Below are 24934 nucleotides of genomic sequence, written 5' to 3' on the forward strand. Positions count from 1 at the left end.
GGAAATGGATGTGTTCGCTAATAGTGCTTGCGAAGGTCCAGGTGCAGGGCGGGCGGCATCTGGGCCTGTATCTTGGACAGTGGATTGGCCAGCACGTATTACAGGGGAAGAGGAGGCAGTGGTGTGACCCGCAGACACAGATTGTGGACCCAGGCATTCTGTCCACCTATTATAGTGCTTTGATGCCAAGTGGCGGATCATGCTGGTGGTGGTGAGGTTGCTAGTGTTCACGCAACAGGTCATTTGTGTGTGGCATAGGTTGCAAATTACAATTGTATTGTCGTCTGCACTTTCCTCAAAAAAGTGCCAGACTGCGGAATACATGCCCCTTGGCAAGGGAGATTTCCACAGGGGAGTGCTCTGTGTAACAGTTGTGGGCCTGTTTGGTGTGGGCTGCCTTCTCTCTTTTGCCACCCCACTGCCTCTTCCAGCCTGTTGGGGTGCTGCAGAACCCTCCCCCTCTGTACTGCTGTCCTTGCTCGACTTTCCACCTTCCCAGATTGGGTGAGTGGCTTCATCGTACACAGTCTATTAAAAAAGTGCACTGGATGTCACAGATATTTTGTGGATGCACACAGTTTACACTGGAGATGTGGCACTGCTAATCTCATTGTCCGCAGCAGACACCATTTATTGAAAAAGTACACTGGATGTCACAGATATTTTGGGGATACGCACACTTTACATTGGAGATTTGGCGCAGCTAATCTCACTGTGCGCAGCAAACACCGTCTATTGAAAAATGACACTAGATGTCACAGATATTTTTGGGATGCGCACACTTTACACTGGAGATGTGGTGCAGCTAATCTCACTGTCTGCATCGGACACCATCTATTGAAAAAGTACCGCCATGTGGCGAGCATCGGGATGCTCGAACCGAACAGGTGTTCGGCCGAGCATGCTCGATCATTTCTAATAACTATACAATTCTGTATTCTTAAAGAGCTGAATAAAACAATTAATAAAGTTGGAGCTAAAAACATGAATGACACACAGATTTACACTCTGCTGATCTTGGAACTTAGTAAGAGACATGTCAATCCTGATTTCTGCCTGGTTACCTGCATTTACACCTCTGTTAGCAGAATACGTATCAGCATGTTAAAAAAAAAATACCACGTAGCATTCACAGTCATAAGGGGAAGTGAATCTGAAATTTTAACTTCACCAAAATTCATATTCATCAAAGTGGCATTTAAAGGATGAGCCAGAGAGAAGGCAAGAGAGGAAGACAGGACCTGAAATTGATGTGAGCTGTCTCCAGTCAAGATAGCAGCATTATTAACTGTCATTTTCTTTCACATTAGAGGAAAGTCCCATCTGCCAGTTGCATCCCAGGACTCGAAGGACTGGTACATACGGAGTGTGAATGCTACCTAGATACCATTTTATATCCCAGAATGAATAGTCTCAGCAGAGGATTAATAATGCAGATAAATGCTATATACGACACAGGTCTTTGTCATGTCATGATAAATTGCTCTAGCTCCAGATCCAATGGTCCCTCTTGTTAGCAGGGCTTCCCTCCCACATCAGCCCAATGGATTCCCATTTATCACCTCTTGCCCCCGTAGCAATTCAGTTTATAAAATGGCTTCAGCTACCATTTGCCTACACCGTCTATCCGATGTCTCAATAGATGAATTGTGTTGCAATCATTGTTAAAACGATTATAGGTCTACAGAATCAAAAAGCCCCTTTAAATGTGAGCTCAGACCAGAGACAAGACAAAATTTAAAAAGTAACAATTGGTGAAAACTCTATATGACCCCATAGAAATCAATGGAGCCTTTGACTTCTTTGAAGATTACGGCCATATTGACTTCTCTATAAAAGTAAATGGAGTGAAGGATGGACGCTGCATATTTCTTCAGACACTAGCGCCTACTATTAGTTCTTTCTAAGCTCCGTATAGCAATATGAAATAAATAAGACAAGAAATATTATGTTAAATACCATATTTTAAAGAGTGATATGACTATTCCTGAATCAGGGTGAAATGGGTTGCAAATAGAGATGAGCAAATTTCTCAAAAATTCGATTCAGTCGCTTTGCAGAATTTTCCAAAAAGATTTGATTTGATCCAATTTTTTTCGTGTTGAATCACATAAAAAAAACATCTATTTGCTGGCTGCAGAGAGCTTCTATAGTGATGTAGAACACTGTGCCTTGCAGTAACACGCATAGGGAGTCTGCTATGGTAGTGAAATAATACTGTGAGTCAGTATGACATGCAGATGACAGACGTCACTCTTAGAATCACGGCACACTTCACTTATTTGGGCAGTAACATGGCCAAATAACTCAAGTGTGAACTCAGCCTTACAGCTCAATGTTAGCGTCAAGAAGAAGCACACTCCTTTTATACCGTCGTCAGCTGTTTCCGCATAGATTTCTACAGAACCTGTTCTATTAAACGCTTATACAAATAGAGCCCCCCAACAGAGTGGAGAGGGTGTTGGCAGTAAGTTTGTGTTGACGTCACTGATTATTTTGCCCATCCTCTGATCCGTCAGAACAATAACCTAAAAAAACTGATCCTGTCTGTTGAGTATCCGTCTTCACTCGGTCAGCAATTCATCAGTATTGCTAAAGCCAAAAAAAGCCAGGAGTGGTTCAAAAACAAAGATGACACGTGAATAGAATATTTGCATGTCTTCTGTGTTTTGTACCCACTCCTGCTTTTGGTTACCAAATCATAAGCCAATTCTGATGGAACCATACAGGCCTTACAGCTTCTACACAGACAGGATCCGTTCTGCGTCCCATTTTTCTTCCTTCTGACAGATCAGAAGAAGGGTCAAATAAACGATGATGTCAACTAGGCCAAAAAGGCAAAATAGCGACCTAGTCATGGAGTGGGGAGGGTGGGAATAGCATGAGAAGTCCACAGATTGACCCAGTTACATAGTGGTGGGGTGGCAGCAGCATGAGGAGAACAAAGACCACAGAGTGGCACAATGACAGAGTGTGGAGGTGGCAGCAGCAGCACGAGGAGGCCACAGACTGGTAAGATGACATAGTGTGGAGGTGGCAGCAGCAGCAGCATGAGGAGGCCACAGAGTGGCACAATGACAGAGTGTGGAGGTGGCAGCAGCAGCATGAGGAGACCACAGGGTGGAAAGGTAACATAGTGTGGAGGCGGCATCAGCATGAGGAGACCACAGAGTGGCACTTTGACATAGTGTTGAGGTAGCAGCATGAGGAGACCACAGAGTGGTGAAGTGGCAGCAGCATGAGGAGACCGCAGAGTAGCACAATGACATAGTGTTAAGGTAGCAGCAGAATGAGGAGACCACAGAGTGGTGATTTGGCAGCAGCTTTAGGAGAACACAGAGTGACCCGGTGACAGAGAAAGGAGGTGAGTGGCAATAACAGTATCCACTGATGGTTGTGGGTGTAAGAAGGACTTACACCCACTTGGCATCAGATGTGGTGAATCAGGCGGGTGGCAGCATCAGAATAGTAGCTGAGGCAGGTAGCCAAGAAAAAACGGTCTCTTTTGTCAAGGTTTGGGTGAGGCAGCATGGATGATCTAATATAATTAGTGTTGAGCAAGCATGCTTGGCCAAACACTAGTTTGGCTTGAGCATCGCGATGCTCGGCACATCGCGGTGTTCGGCCGAATACCGCTTGTGCTCGAGCGTGGTGCTCGAGTCTCCTCCCCGCACGTTTGTTGCCTGCTACGCAGCCAATGAACTTGCAGGTAGGTACTGCCATTCACTGTAATGCCATGTACTGCCATGTTGGCTACTGACATTACAGTGATTCGCTGGCTGGAACGCGTCATCGGATGCTATATAGCATCTGATGACACGTATTCGGCTCAGTATTAGTCAGGGAGAGCTGGAGAGCAGAAGGGAGAGATAGTGTAGGGATTGAAATAGCAATATTTGAGTTTTTATACTTGTTATAGACCCAAAAGTCCTTTTAAGGACTATTGTGTGTGGCAGCAATATATATTTTTAGTGCAACCAGCACTAAATTGCAAAAACTTGATAGAGACCCAAAAGTCCTTTTAAGGATTATAGTTGTATCTGGCAGCAATATATATATATTTTTTAACAAAACCTGCGCTAAATAGCTTGCAATTGTTTGGCCGCTGCTGACAGCAACATTATCTGCGCTACATCTCCTGTGTAACGTGTGCGCAGTCTAAAAATATCTGTGACATCCAGTGTACTTTTTCTGTAGACGGTGTCCTCTGCGGACTGTTACATTACCTGCGCTACATCTCCAGTATAACGTTAACACATCCGAAATATCAGTGACATTCAGTGTACTTTATTTGCGCATACAATTACAAAACCTGCGCTACTGTATGTGTGACATACTTGCAAGCATATATATCATTTAATATGGACAAGGCGAGAAGTAAGGTACGGGGAAGTGGCCGTGCTGCTAATGGTGCACGCAGAGTCCGTGGCCCTTAGTGTTGATCATGAATATTTAGAATTGCAAATTTTATTGCGAATAACGGCACTTTGAGGATTGGCAAATATTTAGAATATAGCGATATATATATATATATATATATATATTATTATTTTTTTTTTATCAGTACACATGATCCCTCCCTGCTTCTAGCTTGTGAGCCAATGAGAAATCTGCAATTTCTTTGACTTTAGGAGTAGTGTTGATTGCGAATTTTCATAATGCCGATTTCCGCAATCAAGAAAATATTGACTGGAGATAAAGAATTCTCGAATTTGTGGATATTTGGCGAATATTCGCCCCTAATATTAGTGATATATCAAAATTTGAATATTGCTCCTGCCGTTCATCACTAGTTACGACCACCCTACAATCCAGCAGTGGTGGTCGTGCTTGCATACTATAGTAAAAGGTGTGCAAGCAGGCTAGATTGCAGGGTGGTCTTAACCCCTGGAAACGAGCAGTGTATAAGGTGATGGAAAAACGAATCAAGCCAGCAAAAAAGGCAATTTGGACAATCACAACACATTAGTAAGTGCCTTGTATTAACTTCTTCTACATGATAAATGCCATATGTTGACGTCAGACAACCCCTTTAAGTGCTTTTAATTAACTGACACTACCCCTTTAAAATAAGCCTGTATTGAAAAGGCTTACATTACATATGCTGCAAATGGGATTTCTGCACTCACTACCCCAGGGCACTTCACAATTGCACCCTTATGTCCTGTTCTTGCAAAAACCCTGGCAGGCTTAGCACGTATCGGAATCATAGCAAGATTTATTTTTCTAAGTGAGATCCTGGAGGTAAGAATTTCGCCCTTCATTTCAAACAGATTTGTTAATGCTGAATGCCTGGTTCCTTGTCTCTGAGGAGGTGATGGGGAAGCAGGATTGAGACGGCTGCATTCTTCTGCCAAAGAGAACAGCTTGCTTGCTTTACAGTCCCCTAGGGAATTCAAATGTTTTATCTTAGATGTGCAGATTACAAAACCTACCAAACCCTGCAGATTCCATTTAAATTGATATGGCATGTTCCGCACCTTCACCGCTTCAGTCCTGTGTCCACACCGCTGAGCTAGAGATACATTGCATCACTGAAAATGAAACTGTAGCCAGCCCTGGCTCACAAGGACAAAAACTCGCACACTACACAAGCAGTATAAAACCACAAGAACACATGAAACACATCAGTCCAGAAGAATTTCTGTCATTTATATAGCGCTAACATATTCAACAGCCTATATCATCCACAGTGCATCATATCTTATCTGCTGTAGACCTGACAGTGCCATTTTTCTACTTCATAGCCAGTTTCATAGGAAACTACACACTGGTATTTTAGCATGAGGAAGGAGACAGAGTATGCGAACACTATGAAACTTAAAGGGTCACTGAACTTTGAAAAAAAGTTCATAGAGACACATCAAAATTTTTGATCAGTGGGGGTTCAGGTGCTGAGACTCCCACCGGTTCCTAGAACACAGAGAAAAGAAGTAGTAGAGGAAGTGATAGGGACTTAGTAGAAAAGGAGTAGGCAACCTCCGACACTCTAGCTGTTGTGGAACTACAACTCCCAGCATGCATATGTCCTCTGCTCTTCTCAGAACTTTCATAGAAATAAATGGAGCATGCATGATCCAGTGCATGACCTTGGTTGTTCTAGACCTTCTAAGGTTGTCTGCTCTCTGTTCTCTTTCTCTCAGGGTATTCTCAAGGTAAAGTAACTCTCTTGCAGCCTTTCAGTCTCAAGAGTGGAATCTCCTGGTGGAGGCTTCTCTTTGGGGCTACTTTACAGGCCCTCACACATGTAGGTCTTCACTCTTGCTCTGCTCAGCTAAGACTCTCTAACTAATCAAGGTGTGTGGGGGGGGGGGGGGGAGGCAAGTCCATAACCCTGGCAATCTAACCATGTCTGCTAGTTAGTTAACCATACATTGCCATTTAATAAATATACATAGTGCACAAAGAAATAGGTGATTTTAACAGTAAATCACAACATTTAAATAAACCCTTTGCAGTGTTCCCCTGGGGCACTGCACAGACTGTTGACTCTCTTCTCCTAATTGTACAAATATAAGTGTAATATTTGAATACAGATATCCTGTATACTAAGCATATTAGTCATATTTAGATTATTCTGCAGTTTTAATGTTCTTAATATAATTAAACCAATTTCCTACATAACACTTTAATTTATTTCTACAGGTGCTGACATCCTTTCACAGGTGTTGAATGTCTTGTATGCTGGCTTGTTTTACTTAAGCACCAGGGTATCATTAATTCCTAATTGGCTGTTCTAATTAGCATCTCTTGTACATTTCCATGCAGAACGATCGCGAAACTATAGCTTTCTTTGCACCGGAGGACAGCAATTTCCTGGCACACACTGGTCCGAAAGCCTTCAAAATCCCACACTCCATCAGGCAGCGGATATGTGCAACGTTCGACACACCGAACTCCAAAGGAAAAGACTGGCAGCTGTTAGCACAGAAACTTTCTATAAACAGGTGAGTGATTTGGTATTGCACACAAGTTCTTGCCATTGGCAAAGTACTTGAGATAGACGGTATTCTGTTTTTGTTTAATCTTCTCATCTGCTCTCCAATGGTGGGTTCATATAATCTTTCCGCTTCCTATAAAGGAAGACTTATAGGCATTGTGATGCTAAAACGTGTGCATTACTTTCCATTGCTGAAGGAGGCACTACTGACTATTGGCATGGGCAACTGAAGCTTGAAATTCCAATCATAATTAAGGCATCAATCAACCAAAGGCCAGCCCTACTTGGTAGAATTATGGCTGGTTATGCTGATGTGTACGTGCTGATACTGACCACCACACACTGATAGATAAGGAAAGGTAAATCTATGAAGGCTAAGGATGTCGTTAGCAGCTTCCATGCACTTTTTACCCAGAGCTGTTGAGCTATCGAAGGAGTCAAGTTTCGAAGTACCAAATATTCCTGATTATCTAGCATGGTACTATTTTAGCACATGGCAGATTAGCAGAATTATAGGCCAGGAGGTGCCACATATATGTATTGTGGTACAATATATTGCAGCTAGGTTCATATATTTCTTTGTAATACATACATCATCCTGAAAAAAATATAGACTCCATTAAAGTTTTGACATTGTTTGTTTTTGTAGAGTCCAGAATGATTAGGATACAACCACATGGTCAGGTTTCTGCATGCAGTTGTGGAAGCAACAACAGGAGTGGATCATAAAAGGAGAGAAAGTATAAAGAACAGATACAACTTCTCTTTTCTTTTTTGAATTTACTTCAGATTTTGGCTTCGAAAGGTGCACCAGGAAACCAGTTTGTGTGGCCATACCCTAATATCTTCCAGATCCCTCATTGTATTGCTTCATACCTGGGTTTGCTGTTTAGAATTATAGGCGAATAGAAGATCTTGTAGGACCTGTAGTCACGGCCATATTCATGCTTAGTTACTTTTTTTTTTTCTCTAAAAAAAAATATAGCAAATTTCTAATTAAATTTAAAGGGAATCTGACACCAGTAAATTCTCTTTTATGCACTTTTAATCCATATGCAAATTAGCAGTTAAGTGCACTGAGGGTGGTTCTGAGCCAGTGAGTGTGCCCTTACTCCTCTGTCTTCCTCTGCCAGCCCCTAACCTTTCCTTCTTGACTGACAAGTCAAGTTCCTGCATAGTCATCTTGACCTGGTCCTACCACTCAAAAAGGAGAGGGAGCAAAGATGGAAGGACGGATCTGTTCTTCTGCCCATAGACTTGTATTATGACGGAATGCAAAACGGAAGCCTTTAAAAGGCATTCCCTTTGCTTTCTGTCCTAATAGAAGTCTATGGGAATCAAAACGGATCCTTATGGGTCCCGTTATGCAAGACGGAAAACAAAGTCCTGTCGACAGGACTTTGTTTTCCGTCTTGCATAAAGGGACCCAGACGGATCAGTTTTGCATTCTGTCTGGACAAGGGGTTGTGCATGATTAGAAAAACATGGGTGGTTTCTTTCAGAAACAGCACCACACCTGTCCATGGGTTGGGTAAGGTATTGCAGCTGAGCTCTATTGAAGTGAATGTGGCTGAGCTACAATACCATACATGATCTGCAGACAGGTGTGGCAGATGGAAGAAGACAGATGGAAGAAGGTGTGGCAGTTGGAAGAAGACAGCCATGTTTCTCTAATCTTGTATAATAACCCTCTTATTTTTTTCATTCATGGTTGAGTCTGGATACTGTTGACATGAAGAACTTTCTTTTCCGTCCAGCATAACGGAAACCAGGTGGATCCGTTATGCTTGCCCATATACTTCTATTATGACGGATCAAAACGGAATGCCTCTAAAGGTTTCCATTTTGATTTCCGTATTATGGATTTCGTTATTTTCCGGTGATGTGAACAAGCCCATATCAGTGTAACAATCGTAACATCTGTATGGAGAATGCAAATACATTGATGTCTCTGTCGGTGTCTGTCAGTGTGTAGATGTCATGGACTCATTAGACAAGAGGAGTGCTATACAAACATGGTGAAAGATCCCTACTCCAGACTTCTGGACAACCAGTATCTGTCCATATACCTAGCAGAATTAGGATTAGACTGGAGGCACAAAGCGCTGACTTTGTGAGACACATTCAATTTCTTTTGTTCACTAGGAAAACCTTTCCCTGAATAAGAATAATTACACCGAGACGTCTATGCGCATATAGACCTGTATGACCGATGGCTATTACCACCCACAGATGCTTACAATCTAATTTCTATTAGAAATAATTTTTCAGGGCTATATTTTTAATCTATAAGAATCATAATAAAGACATTCCATATTCTTCAGCTCCTCTCAAGTATTTGTATATATATATTCATGCCTCGAGGCCAATCCTGATGAAGGCAATATTAATGGTTGAGCTTTATTGCTAAGCTTTCCTTTAGTGGATTCTAATGAACACATCCTGTTGCTGAAAAAAATTAGATTTATTCTGCCTCCCAGCTTTGGAATACATACATACATAAATAAAGAGTTCTTTCATACAAGCAAATATATGGATCACTGTCGATGATGGATATCCTGTAATCCAGACCTCAAGCAATGAAATTCTAAGAGAATTGGAACTGGGTGAAAGTTCCTGACATCTAGGGCTTGATAGATCCTGACATCTCTAAGTTATGGGTATGGAAATCTGCAATTATGTACTTTTCATGCCTAAATGCTACTTTCTTACCGGGCTTGTACCATACAAAGTTTATTAGTCTCTTAGTATCATGCATTCACTAGAGCAGTGTGCACTGTGCCTTACAGAGAAACCTGTAGAGATATGTACAGGAATTTATCCTCCCCTAGAAGCAATGAGTTTGTAAAATCAAATCTAATGAAACCCCTGGAACCCCTTATACCACCATAGAAAATCAAAGTCATACAAAGATCCCCCCCATACACTTCTATCGGTGCAGAACTGTGCCTTAGGCCATGGTTGAGGTTATATAAAGTATACAGTTCTTTGCATGAGCCCAAAACTGGGTTAATTATGAATTAATGCAAAAAACAATCTTGAGTATAAGTACGGTATATTAAAACCTGGCAACATTTATACAGTTCCTTATTATTAGATAGCAGAATATCAATGTCAACCTCAAACATTGCTGTGTGCCTATAGGCACAGAATGCTCAGTACCTTGGGCTTCACCCCTGAGGAGCAGACCTATGGTTTTTATTATGTATAAAAAATAACTTCTACACACATTTTCTCTTAGTATTGCATTGCAGATTTGTTAACTCAACATCACACTGGTAGTCTACCCCACCCATAAGGTAGACATAGTACATTCATGTTCACTTGGTGTATCAGCACCTTCAAAAAAGTAATCCTAGTAATGTCTGTCGTGTTTCCCAGGTTGTACAGCAGTGTGTCACAACATTGTTCTCCTTCCCTGGTGATCACAGTAATCTCTCCTCCCCTCTTCTTCTCACAGTATTCACAACCGCACCCACACCTTGTATCTTTAGTTATCATAGAAACCCCCAATTACCCTAGTAATTATAAACAGCCCCCCTCTACCCAGAGCACCTGCTTTTCTCAGTGGTCACAGCAAGACCCTATTCTCCCCAGTGGTTTACAACAGGGCTCTCCTCCTTTCCCCAGTGGGTCATTCCTCTTTCATACCCACTCTCATATGCCCCCCTCTCACACGATGGAACAATATTGTCAGAAAGCTTCATAAAGCAATTCTGGCTGCTACATGAAACCTATGTAGTTATCTGACAACCGTTGTGTGACACATGCATAGTAGGAGAGGTCATAGACCAGTTCTGCCAGCAATCTCGTAGAACACCCACTGGTAGCCATGTGCCTTATATTCTATTTAGGAATTCCAGCCTGGGGACAAGGCACTGTAGAACGGTTCAATACTTTCTTCACTTTGGAATATGTTTGCTGTGGATGACCACCTGGATTGGCTGCTTTGTATTTCTATATATGTCATTGACGACAATATTCTGCTTACTAAGCAGTTTTGAAAATACCATGTTTAATCTTGGGTTTACCATTTATGATCCAAAATTTCAGCTTCCAGTATAGAACACACATCACAGTCCTTATCTATACAAATACAGAAGACGTGGTTAATAAGAGGTACAGAACACTTGGGCAAATAAATGCTTCCTGCACATAGTCATCAGCCTCACCTCCATCCAAACGCTCTCCTTAGTCTGCAAGTTTCTAAAAGGCCAATTTTAGCGTGTGCTTCGATCTGGCCTTTTATCTTCCTATTTGCAGGCGCAGTAACACAGTACAGCTTGTTTCTATTTGAACAGTGCCCGCTTTGAAAAATAACATTGCCAAGATGTTTGTGATGGGAATAGCTTGCAGCTCAAGTGGCCCTACTGCCGGTTTGACATTTCGCTCTGCGATTTGATTATTTCCTGTATTCTTTTTGTCACCGGGTGAGCAGATTTTTTTTTTGAAAAATAGTCACAGCTGTCTCCTTAAAAGGAACGAAGAAAAAGAGACTTAGAAAATTGTGCCTGCTTGCCTTTTCATTCAGCAGTAGGCAGACTGCAGATCACCCAGTAGTCATACATTTGCTCAGCAGATACTGCTTCAAGGGCCAGCAGCCTTTTCCGCATGGTATTATTCATATTTTCTAATCTGCAGGTGGGTTTTAAATATTCCAAATCCGAGCTGTGCACCTGCTACACTAATGACAGTTTGGGGCACTCATTTATATGTCTGTACTGAGGAGACCTCGCCAGCGCTGGCTAGACAAGTGTACCATGGCACTAGCAGTAAAATCTATTGACGATGTCAGGATGGTTTAGGGTTGACTTAGTACTTGATGGTGTTTTGTGGAAAAAAGCAACCAATTTATATTGAAAAGTTATTTTATTCTTGTAAGTAAATTGCAGCCATTTGATGTACCATCAAAAAGTCTCAATCTTCTCAGTAAAAAAGGCACCCTACGAGGCACAGTGTAATGTTTTTATGCACAGATGCAGGGTCCTTCTTAACTACTTTATGCAGTTTATGTTGTTGTTTTATTTTTGTTGTCAGCATTCTTCTGTGGTATTATTTCAGTTTTTAGCATATTATGGTGTTTTCCTGATCAATAACAAAAAAAACATTAGCTTAAAAATGACATCTGTAAACTTATACTGGCATATGCAGAAACAGAGATGAAGCTAGGCTTTCCCTCACTTCAGTTTCCTTCCCAGTATCTAGTCAGACTAGTTATAAGGCCAGATTTACCCTCTATAAACAGGGTATCTTGTAGTTCTCACCCAAATTTTGTTAGGCGCTGTTTTGGCAAGATCGAAATCCCCACCCAAGCTTAGTACACACAAAAGAGATAGGTATAAAACTACTTTGTAGAGTTATAAAGGGGTTGTCGAAAAAAAAAATGTCAACATTTTTCAAACCAGCACCTGGATCTGAATACTTTTGTAATTGCATGTAATAAAAAATGTATTATAGCTGGTGAGCTATTCATTAAAATGTATCTGTATGGTGCCACCTGCTGTTCATTTCCTTATTTCTCTGTCCACCTGGCTGAATTGGTCACACATGCTTAGTTCTAGTTACTGTTAGAAGATGTGACTGTTACAGAGAGAGAGCTCTAGCAGAAAAGTCATGTCCCCTGTGAAAGGATACATCCTGGAGCTACCAGCTTGAAATAAATCTAGCAGAATAATTGGAGAAATGAATCAGGAGATCTCTGGATCCATGTGAGGTACATGGCTGGTTCTAGAAAGGTAGTAGTCATGTACTATATGATGTTTGATTTTCATTTTTTACATCAATCATGGGATAACCCCTTTAAAAAATTGACCTGTAGATGGACAACTAGGAGGAATGCAAAGGTAAATTAAGTGCAGAGTAAAATCCTATAGTACAACACAGGTATACTCTGAAAGCATTAAATGCAGTCCAACTGTTGAGGCATGCTGTGGACATTGACATTCTTCCAGGCACCACTGGTACATAACAGTCTTATGAGAACAGCAAAGTCCTGTTAGCGTCAGTTCTCTAACTTCTCAATAGTAGAAGAACAAGTACCAAAAATGTCTGCAAACTCCTTATTTCTGCACGGGTTTGTTATGCTGGGATACGGTTGGGCTTCATTGTTCACACGCCTGGATGAAAATGTCATATTCTAGGAAATCTGTAGGATCAGTGATGCTACTACAGTGCCATGTGCTTAGTACTCTCTCTGTGCCTCTTGCTTGTGGGTCTCACTGTAGATAACTCTTTTTGCACTCTGCAGTGGACTCTTAAGGTGGTCATACACATTAGTTTACACATTAGTGATTAAAATAGGCATTTTCAACTGAAATGAACATTCTTTGGTTTAACCAAGAATGATTGTTTTAGCTGACCGATGACAGATCATTGTTGGTCGTGTTTAACATTTTTGGCCCATAGTTGCAGAAAGATCTTTTATGAGTGAAAGATATTTATTTGAAAAAATGGTTCCAGAAAGATCTTTCATCCATTGCCCAGATGTTGTTCTGCCTTCTTGTGATTCATCAGCCACAGAAGAGGACAGTATACTGCTACAGAGGGATCTGGATAGATTGGAGGCTTGGGCAGATAAGTGGCAGATGAGTTTTAACACTGACAAATGTAAGATTATGCACATGGGAAGGAATAATGCAAGTCACTCATACATACTAAATGGTAAAACAACACTGGGTAACACTGACATGGAAAAGGACCTAGGAATTTTAGTGAACAGCAAACTAAGCAGTAAAACCAGGTCAGGCAGTTGCTGCCAAGTCCAATAAGATAATGGGTTGCATAAAAAGGGGCATAGATGCCCGTGATGAGAAGATAGTCCTACTACTTTACAAATCACTGGTCAGACCCCACATGGAGTACTGGGTACAGCTCTGGGCTCCTGTGAACAAGGCAGACATAGCAGAGCTGGAGAGGGTTCAGAGGAGGGCAACTCAAATAATAACTGGAATGGCGACAAAACTGCCTGCGGGAATCCTCTGCCGCTAGTGTGAAAGTACCCTTACACTTATTTGTTTAGTTTTGCTTGCCCGACTCTCCCTAAATGACCGTGAACATTAGTCACAGAGACTCAAAATTGCATTCACTTTCTAGCACATGACTCATTTGCTGGGAACATTCTGAATTTGAGCAGAATGGCTTCTATTATAACAGCAAAATACATTTTGAAACATGAATGGATTCATGGTGTAGTGATGTGATCCATACATATAGATAAAGACACTTAAATGGTCACTTTTATTTCAACAAACTTTGTATAAATCAATGGAACAGGTTGTTACGATGGCAACCCTTGCCCATCACTGCCCCACTCTCTTGAGCGGGCACAGGAGCCACATCATTTCATTTTCCATTCTGCTTTAATGGTGGTCTCAATCTGTGTGCCTTCCTTTTTCCACCTGCATCTGGCCCATTCCATTTGCCCTCCATTGCCCTGCTCCTCTGTTGCAGGCTGCAGCTTGCGATTTCCTCTCAGATCTCCAGCCTTAAAGGTGCGAGCGTGGTCCTGACTTTTAAAATGCCTGTGCAAGCGCCTTAGTCTTGCCCATCCTATTCCAGATCACTTCTGGGTTTTTAAGCCACTCACCTACCCCTTGAGGAGGGGATCTGAGATTTAGGTATTCACATCTTACTAGTCATAATGAATGTGTGCTTATTGTGTCTGTTTACCCATGAACCAAACCTGGTCTGTTTAGACCTTCTAATCTCAGACCTTTTGCTGCACGTCGGTCCACTCCCACTGTCCATTAAACAGGTGACTGCACAACATTTTGCAATATATCATAGAAAATGCTTTGTTCTCCCTCCTCCTTCTTCATCCCTAATATGTCTGTTTTGGAAGACAGGACGGCTGTCAGTTCACTGAAGGATCAGATTACAAGTTGCCCATAGAAGTCTAAGGGGAGAGAGAGAGTGCACGTGAAGTGCTTTGAGAATGAAGAACCACAAAAACAGAGACACACATGCTGCCCACAGAGAGGAGAGAAAGAATGCCGCTAGAAGAAAAAAATGGCATTTTTCTCTAATAAGATATATTACAAAGTTTATGTGCTGTTGATTTAGACAAAGTTTGTTGTAATGACAGTAACCATTTTTTGTAAACAGGCAGTCCATCCTCACTGAAAATGTATCTGAGCAGCAAATTTAGAGTTAGTGAAGATGAGGGGGAAGCATAAGAAGAACTTAATAAGATGAGAAGGAAGCATATTTCTAAGGGAACCTGTCACCGGGATTTTGGCCATAGAGCAGTGTCGGCATCATGTTCATTCCCTGTACTGGCATCAGCACAGGGAACGAACTACACATGTGCTAGCTCGCGCATCGCGAGATTTCGGCGCTCCAGCTCTATGACGTCAGCCAGCAAGGAGGAGATTCGGAGGACGCGGGGCAGTGCTGGGCTCCTTTCCGCTGGACTCATCTCCGGATACAGGACACATATGAGGTTCATTTGCATATTGATCAAAACTGTTTTTTAACACAATAAAAGCACAGAGAGCTATGGGGACTGGGTATTGCAGATGTGCTAGCGGCCATCTAGCAGCCCATGTCCCCAGCTCTATGGCCAAAATCCCGGTGACAGGTTCACTTTAATGACTGTATAAGCAGATATTGTAACTGCTTATGACAGATATGCTGTTGCATTGATACACGTCAGTCTGAGATCATTTTTCTATTGCAGATTCCGTAGATAAAAAAAAAAAACATACAGAATGCAGTTACTTAGCAGAGATAGTCTGTAGTATAGAACTTTTGACCTTGACGAGTAGCAAGGAATAACTGAAGGAATTTATGCCGTGACACCATCAATTTTTGTAGTACATTGCACGTTACAGCCTTATACATAAACAAACATTTAGGAGATCCACCAGGGGGGCCAGATGGAAGAACAAAACAAACCTCCTAAGTATCATCCTTATTCCCAAAAAAATCAATTAACCAAACAGTGCTCAGAATGTTGTACTAATAAAGCATATGGCATTGCCTTACTGTGTCTCATTGACAGTCAAAGAAGGAGAAGGTAGATGGCATTGACTACAACACTGTAAACTCTTCCCTGGCACACTATCTACCTCTCATTACAGAACAGGGGGCCCTCTACCAGTACAAGTTCTTACTGGTAAAAAATTGCTCTAACTGTGGTTCGGCAGAGACTAAAGTCATTATTAGTACTTGCTTCTTGACAGAAGGGGAATAATGCTGCGGTATTAACTGAATGAAACATTTATGCCAGAAGGGAGCCATTATACTGGAAAAGTCTTATTTTTAACACTAGAAATACAATTGTTTTGTGAAAGGAACTATCTCTCCCGAATGACTGAAAAGCCAATATAGGGTTGTTAAAGTGCATGTCTTGTCAAGTGTTATATAGTGATCATATATTATAGGATTTTTTTTTAAATAAAAAGAGGCGGAATAAACTAATCTTTAGTTATTTTAACAGTCTTGGCATCTACTACTGGAAATGCTTGTAAGTGTCGGCACTACGTAAAGGAGTTGTGTCCCAAACTATGTAATTTTAATGTACTTAATTCAGCATGAAAAACTGTTTATTTTGTCATTTACATTGTATTTAAACAAAAAAAAAAAAACATTTGTGAGATATTAACTTGATTATAATAGTATCCAGTAGTGTTTAATCTGTATAGTAATGTGCATGTCCATGTAGTCACACATGCCCAGTTTCATCCTTCAACTGCCACCAGCCATAACTGGGAGCTGCAGCAGAAAAGACATGCCCCCTGGGAAAGGACATGCCCCTGTGCTGCCAGCCTTAAGAGAATCTAGCAGATCAATTAGAGCAATGAAATAGGGGGGCTGTAGATCCATGCGAGGTACAAGGCCAACTACTTTGATGTTAGAAAGAGATTCTCATATACTATATGACATCTGATTCTTCACTTTTTACAGCAGTGATGGCATAAACCTTTAAATGAGCATTGTATATAAAGGGCCCTTTAAACGGGCTGAGAATCGCACAGCTTATCGCTAACGAGCGTTATCAGGCATTGTAAATGTACCGCCTATTACCCGATGAGCAAGTGAAACGCTCGTTCATTGGGTAATCAGATCATTTGTGCACATGCAAAAGGGATCGTTAACCAGCAGCAGATTGCGTTTACACGGCGCGATCTGCTGCTGGTAAATGATCCTTTTTGCATGTGCACAAATGATAAGTCAGTAGGGGAAGGGCGATGCGGAAGAGATTGCTGAATGTAATAGCGGCGGTCTCCTCCTTTAACGATCATCATATTGTCAGGAAGGAATGCTTCCTTCCCGAAAATCTGCTGCTGTGATATCGTCCCATGTAAAGGGACCCTTAACAAAAAAGCTCATACAAGTACAAAGGGTCTCAGAATCAGACATAAAGTGATCTTAAAGGATGACCTTGTGTGGACTTGCAGTAATGGCTGATAACAGGAAGTGCACTTGACTGCATTGTAAATCTTCAGGCAACACAGATACTGTAAATGCAGGAAGAAGACTGGCTAGTTAGTAAAGCTGACCATACACATAAGATTGCCGATGACCAACAGTTATTTATTTCACCTTCGCTTCCTTTGGCCAAGCAGGCTTATTTTTTTTATTTTTATTTTTATTTTAATAGTCATGGAAATAAGAAAGAAGAAAGAGGAGCCTGGCAGTGACATATCTCCCATGAGAACAAAGGAATCAAACATGTCCAATAACTTTTTATATAATGTGAATAGCTTTTGAATACAATTTCAGTAGGAAGCATATTTTTATGAAGGTCACAATTTGAACAAAGTTACTGAAGTCGCAGTGATACAGCTTAAACCTTATCACATTATCTTAAACAATAGTTGTGAACTAAGCTTGACAGATTTTTGAACTGAATGTTATATCTTGAGTTCAGCAGAGAGAATACATTCTTTCCTTGCATCATGTTTAAATGGGTGTTCCAGCATTTTTATATTGATGGGCATCAATATCTGATTGATGGGAGTCCAACGATCCCACCCCATCAGATCAGCTGTTCGGGAGTAGCCCAAGCACTAGAAGTAGGTGGCTGAACTAAGGTGCATTTCAAACTTGCGTTGGGGCATTCTGGTTTTGAAATCCAACACAAGATCTCAAAACTGGGCCAAAATAGTTCAATTTTGTCTCCATTCATTGTCAATGGGGACAAAACTGACCAGAATGCATTCTGTTCCGTTTTGTTGCTTTTTTTTAATTTTGACCGGACAAAAAAACACTGCAAAGCTGTGGTTTTGTGCCCGGTCTGCAAAATGGGTCCAGCAGCAAAATCGATGTAAGTTAATGATGCTGGTTCCATCAGATGATTTTAGTGCCATTTTTAAATTGCCAGTCCTAGTAAATGACCTCCTATGTGCTTTAGAAACATGGAAAACTTAGAAACTCAGTGAGGGTGCAACACAGAATTCTTATGCACCATGATATCAGAAAACTGTAGTGATGTCATATTATAGAAATAATGCATAGACCTGTGTCACAGTACAAGTACAGACAGTAATGCCACATTAAAGGGTTAGCTCACATAATGTTATTATAGAACTTGGATACCACACACAAAAAGTTTTCCTGCACACTGTGACATCACAGCATTGGAGAAATGATGTCACAGCACATGCACAATGTATACAATGATGTCACATTGCAAGGATTCTGCACATAATGACTCAGTCCATATATAATGTCGAAAGTTATACAGCAGTAGAGGAAAATGCATACAGCAGGGGCAACAAAGTAACCAAAAGGGTCAATATCCAAACTTGAAAAAAGCCCTATTCAGTTTTATCATTAATCTTGTTCAATCATATGCTATATGGTCCTCACTTACTGCACTTTACCACTAAATGCAGATGGGAATTATTGGTTACAATAGAATATATTATGCCTGCTACCATGATAGTTATGTCTGTGTACACAAATTATTTGGACCCTTTAAATTTATTTTTGAAGTATTTTACTATATTTCTTGAAATTAAACCTGTACAGGTGAAACTCGAAAAATTAGAATATCGTGCAAAAGTTCATTTATTTCAGTAATGCAAATTAAAAGGAGTTACATTAATGCAGCTTAAATTAGAATTTTGTGAAAAGGTTCAATATTCTAGGCTCTAAGTGTCACACTGTAGTCAGCTAATTAATCAATTTCCCCTGAGCAAAGGGTACCTCAAAATTGTGACTTTGAGGATTCCTAAGCTATAAGCCATAATCATCCAAATTATAATAAATAAAGGCTTGAAATATCTCGCTTTGCATGTAATGAGTCTATCTAATATGTTAATTTCACCTTTTAAGTTGCATTCCTGAAATAAATGAACTTTGCACCATATTCAAATTTTTCGAGTTTCACCTGTAATATCTATGTGGACAGTGTACCAGTGCTGCATGACACACCATCTACCTGGTCTTAATTCTTAATTCCTGAGTTACAATCTTCTTTTTCTGTTTGTAGGAACTTGTGCTACTTTGCAACAAAGAGCAGCCCATCAGCCGTCATCTTGGACCTATGGGAAGCACGGCATCCCTATGACGGAAGTTTGGATTCTTTGGCATGTGCATTGGAAGAGATAGGGAGGACACAAACCAAACTGTCACTGGTATCAGACACTCATACAGAGGATCCAGACTTCAGCTACAGCCGGCAGAATGGACTTTGAAAGGATACGTTTGTCCTGGATTGTGGAGGCTTATCTTCAAGACGGATTCCAGTCTTTACATGGGAAGACAGAAGCAAGAGGATAAAATGGCAACATCATTCATTCTCTACTTCAGAAGTAGGGATTAAGGAGGTGTCAATGATAAAGACAGCAATGCCGAAGACAAGTAGCTACTCTATGGAACAGTTGTGCACCATTCTTTAAAGGAACCTTAATGTCAAAAAGGGTCTTTAGAAAAAGCCATCCACCAGCTTGAGAACTTGGAAGCATAGACGCTAAAAGCTTCCTTTTCTCTGTGGTCTATAAAACACCTTTCAAAGAATGTGGTCTTTGGTCATTTAAATCACCAAACTCAAGGTCAGGGCAAAAATAGAGGTGAATATCACATTAAAAGGACGTGTTAACCTGTATAATGATGCTAAGTAGAATCCTTCTGTATACAGCTTCCCAAGCTGCTTTGCCTTAGAGAGAATAGAATGCAATAGCGACACAAATGATAATCCTTGGCATGTAGATTTTGTGATGTCTCTGCAGGACTGAATCCCATTGTACAATGCAAAGTTATCACTGCTACCAGTAATTGCAACTGTTGGCCAAAGTCAGTGTTTGCAGGTTAGCGTTCCTTTCGCAGAAGTGTTTATCAGACAGTGTGTAAATATATTGTGCAGTGTAGTCGACTCAGTAGAATCAGAATTAAAGACCAAGCACTCAAAGTGTATCTGTCAATTGCTCACAAAACAGGGTTGTTTTTTGCTTAAGTTGAACATAATTCCACTAACATTTAGAGATATCACCTAAGCACCTTGTTACTTTCTATACCCTGGCCATACACACTGAATCAATGTTGGTTAAACCCACTAACTTCAGTGGGATCAGCCAACAATCTAAGGATCTCCATAATGTCCCTCAAGAGTAAATGTTAGATACAGGAAGGATAAGAAACATTTCAATATGTCCAATCCTTTGTTGCTGCAAGACATATGCTGTCAGAGGTGTCTGGCAGAGACTTATACCTCTCCCCCTCTCTTGCTGAGCAGAGCTTATGTTCTTATAGGGGAGTCGGTAGGTATAGCTTTGTGCAGAATAGACAGCTATCTAATGTGTATGGTCAGCTTTAGTGTTGTGACTGATTCTTGATAAAGCTATATGACAGTAGATGCTTTGTGGAGTCAGTCGGGCTAGTTTAAGCTTACTAAGTATTCTAGATCAAAACAATTGAGTGAAACGTTGGTGTTGTCACCTCATTCGCTACATAACCCATTCATAGTGTCCTCTGTAACTGTACTGGATTTTTCATAAAAACATCTTTTAATTTCAATGCTGGATGTTTGAGTTGTGAGTCTGTATTTCTGGTCCAAGTAATAATGCAATACAGACAGTGGAGAGAGAGAAAATTTCATGAGTGGAAATGTAGAAGTAAGAAAGTCAGATGACAGCTTTCATATATATTTCAAGCACCTACTGTTATAATAGCCGTAGGTAAGCCTGGTGTCTGAGCTCTACCATATTGTGATTTATTGTCTGGAGTTCAGTATGGAAAAGCTCAGTATAAGTTTCCAGCAGAGATAAGTCTTAGCACTACTATGGAAAATGATAAGATTACCTACTTGACATATTTTAACTAAAGAGTAGTGATGGCCACACACATTGGATGAATGCTGGCCAAACCTGCCAAGTGCTGCAGAACCGGACGACCATGGCGTTGTGGCAAACCTCCTCCAATGGAAAATGTCAGGAAGAAGGGTCAATAATGTTAGATTTCAACATGCTTAATATTTTTATTCTCAATGGAGATAATCTGTAGCCAGAGGGGTCTAGTAGTGGCTTAATTCACTTTTCCTATTGAGAACACATACATGCTCAATCAAGCTGAGCATCCACCTATATGGGAGGTTGGGTGGAATAACTGTTGGCTGACAGCTACCTATAAGGTGTATGGTTAACTCAGCTTAACTCAACTAAGATATTATAGTGGTGGAACTGCATGAGATGTCATACGTATCACGGTTGCCATTGTTAACCCATTGTGAATCATTAAATCAGATGAGTGCTTACTGAACATTGGTTACTTTATGCAACCACCTTCAAATAAACAGCTATTTTACAATGTCTCCTGTAGAACTACAGTATAAAAATGGAAGAAATGGTTTTAAGTAATGGAAGACTCACAAAACCAAGCAGATGCTTTGGGACCATGTGTGGCCAAGAATTAAAACACTGCATTCAATCCAAACATAGAGAAGACCACCCAATACTATGTGCTAAGGAACCATAGACCTTATCCACACAGTTATACACCATGAGCAGGTTTATTGTTATGGGAAGAACACAAGGGCTAACACTGAGCCATGCCAAAATGATCATGCCGAGTATTCCCCGTCTCGTATATTGGAAACAGATATATTATTTTAGTTCATGGAATGATACAGCTATATCTAAATGACAGGTGATTACCAACACAATTGTGCAATTTTCATTACCCTCAATAACATACATAATAAAAATAACAATGAGCCCCAAAATTTATTAGTAAAACACTAATAGTTCAAAAAGAAAAAAATCACTGGGGGGGGGGGGGGGGATTTATCATGAGTGTAATATTTGAAGTCGGTTTTGCAGTAGTCTACATTGGTGAATTTTGCACCAATTTTATGAAATGTTGCATGGTGTTTGTTAAATTTGGTGTATTCTTAATCCTAACACCTTTGTCTAGAAATGTTACTTCAGTTTTCCAACACCACACCCTTGTACTGGAATGAGTTTGCAACTTTTTTATTTTTGCGACTTTTAAAATAAGTCTCAGTGACAAATCTAGAGTAAAACATATTAACATAGCTAACCACTGCAACTTCACCACCTAGTTTTCAACTAGAGTGGTGATAAAATGCAAAACGTTGCACATTTCTTTGTGCAAGTGACCTCAAAATGTTGCTATGCCCCTATTTTGCAACTTTTTAAAGCCAAAATGTTAGAGTGCAGGCATAATAAATTCCCCCTATTAACTTTACACAAGTAACAACCTTCAGACCTAAAACTATAGGGTGGGCCATTTATATGGATACACCTTAATAAAATGGGAATGGTTGGTGATATTAACTTCCTGTTTGTGGCACATTAGTATATGTGAGGGGGGAAACTTTTCAATGGGTGGTGACCATGGTGGCCATTTTGAAGTCGGCCATTTTGAATTCAACTTTTGTTTTTTTTTCAATAGGAAGAGGGTCATATGCTGTGAATTTATGAGATGTGCAGCACCTGAAACTATGGATACTGGAAGGCTGTGCTAGCATTTATCCTGTGGTGTTGCTATCAGTGTGTGAAGAGTGGGAGAAGAGGGTTGCATTGACAATCCAACACAATGGGCAGCACATTGAACACATTTTATAAGTGGTCAGAAACTTGTAAATAACTCATGAAAGAATAAAGTTACGTTAAAACCAAGCACACCATTGTTTTTCTTGTGAAAGTCCCAATAAGTTTGATGTGTCACATGACCCTCTTCCTATTGAAAAAACAAAAGTTGGATTCAAAATGGTCGACTTCAAAATGGCCGTCATGGTCACCACCCATCTTGAAAAGTTTCCCCCATCACATATACTAATGTGCCACAAACAGGAAGTTAATATCACCAACCATTTCCATTTTATTAAGGTGTATCCGTATAAATGGCCCACACTGTAGATGGAACAGTCAAATTCACTGAGCAATTTCTTGATGTATTTGTAGGTTCAAGGTACAGTATGGTAACAAAAAATGTGTGAACCTTAGCACAGTGTATCTTTTATTACTATGACTTGTAGCCATATAATTCACTGTATTGGAATCATATATGTTACAATATATTTGTATGAGAATGCTGCTCATCAGTTTTTGATGGAGGCATTCATGACATAGGCATTCACTTGGAAAGTGCAATTACATGAGGTTAGAATAATATGGAGGCTTATGTTATGTTGATTCTTATTCAGACACATTTCTTAAAGTACTAGATAAAATCCATGGGCAAAAAGGTGTTTTGTATGAAAGACCATAGACATGTTTTTCTAATCTCATACAACACATTTAGAGGAAAGCTCCTTGCAAAACTGATAGCTAGTGTTATGCCTAGTGCAGGGCCTGAGGGGGCGTTGTAAGACAGGAATTAAAAAACACCACAAATAAAATGCCTGTGCCATGTCATGGCTGGCAGTTCCAATCTCCACCTTTCACAGCCCAGTGTGGCTTGCCATGCCTGAAACAACAGAGCTCCGGCTGCTTAGTTATTTCCATAACTCGACCTACCCCCGGCCAGCACTTACTGTTTTTATTCCTCTCTTAGATGTGATTGGTCAACATGAGAATAACCAGTTAAACCTTTTTTTCTATTTTGTTATGTAATAATAAAATATATTTTGTATATGGATATACACACCTAACAAGTATAAACTGAAAAAAATGACTTCATCAATGACTGACATCAATGGATGTCATGAGAATAGGACACTTGTTTGTTAATACAAATTCAAACCAACCAATAATACCCCATACACTAGGCAGATATGTATAGGTATAAATTGTCTCCCACAATTTATACAGTAAAGCCTCAAAGAGACATGGACATAATCACATTAAAACATATCTTTTACTGATTACGAATAAAACGTAATAAAGACAATAAAAAACTGCCACCTGTTCTCCTGGGTCAGGTAAGACCTTTCCAATTACCTTCTGGAAGTTCAGGGGAAGACTACACAGTATATATTTGTTATGTTTTTCTCACTGCATTATTTGAGCATGTTTTTGTATTTTCTTTATTACCTTTTATTCGTAATCAGTAAAAGTTACGTTTTAATGTGATTATGTCCATGTCTCTTTCAGGCTTTACTCAATACAAATTCACCAATTTAAAGAGGTTATCCGGAATTTTTATATTGGCATATCCCCAGGATAGGTCATCAGTATCAGATGGGCAGTGGTTTGACCCCCGATACACCCGCCAATCACCTGTTTGAAGAGGCCACTGCGCTCACCAAAGCTTCAGTGGCACAGTGCCATGCTGTATTGCAGCTCAGCTCCATTTACTTGAATGGGCGGAGATGCACCTAGACCATCTTACTGATGTATGGGGATGTCACTGACCTAGGAAGAGGCCTAAGCACTCATGAAGTGCCGCAGTCTTTTCACACAGCCTATTGGTGGGGGTGCCAATACTCGGTAGTCATCTGATCTGATACTGATGACCTATTCTGGAGATAGGCTATCAATATCAAAATCCTTGATAACCCCTTTAATTAAACACAAAATACCAAGAAATTTCAGAACTGCCAATCACAGAACTAAGGATAAGAAAAATCGAGATAATTAAAGTTTT

The 24934-nt window shown here is 40.4% G+C and overlaps 1 protein-coding gene across 1 annotated transcript in view; it reads left to right on the plus strand.

The window, feature by feature from the left end:
- Nucleotides 1–19584, plus strand: part of UNC5D (unc-5 netrin receptor D) — a 694878-nt gene extending 675294 nt beyond the window's left edge. The window contains exons 16-17 of the mRNA XM_044283128.1: nt 6769–6947; nt 19380–19584. Of these exons, the coding sequence (XP_044139063.1) occupies nt 6769–6947; nt 19380–19584 (384 nt within the window). The remainder of the gene's footprint in view (nt 1–6768; nt 6948–19379) is intronic.
- The last annotated feature ends 5350 nt before the right edge of the window (nt 19585–24934 follow it).

This window comes from Bufo gargarizans, chromosome 2 (assembly GCF_014858855.1).
Source record: "Bufo gargarizans isolate SCDJY-AF-19 chromosome 2, ASM1485885v1, whole genome shotgun sequence".
Classification (NCBI taxonomy): domain Eukaryota; kingdom Metazoa; phylum Chordata; class Amphibia; order Anura; family Bufonidae; genus Bufo; species Bufo gargarizans.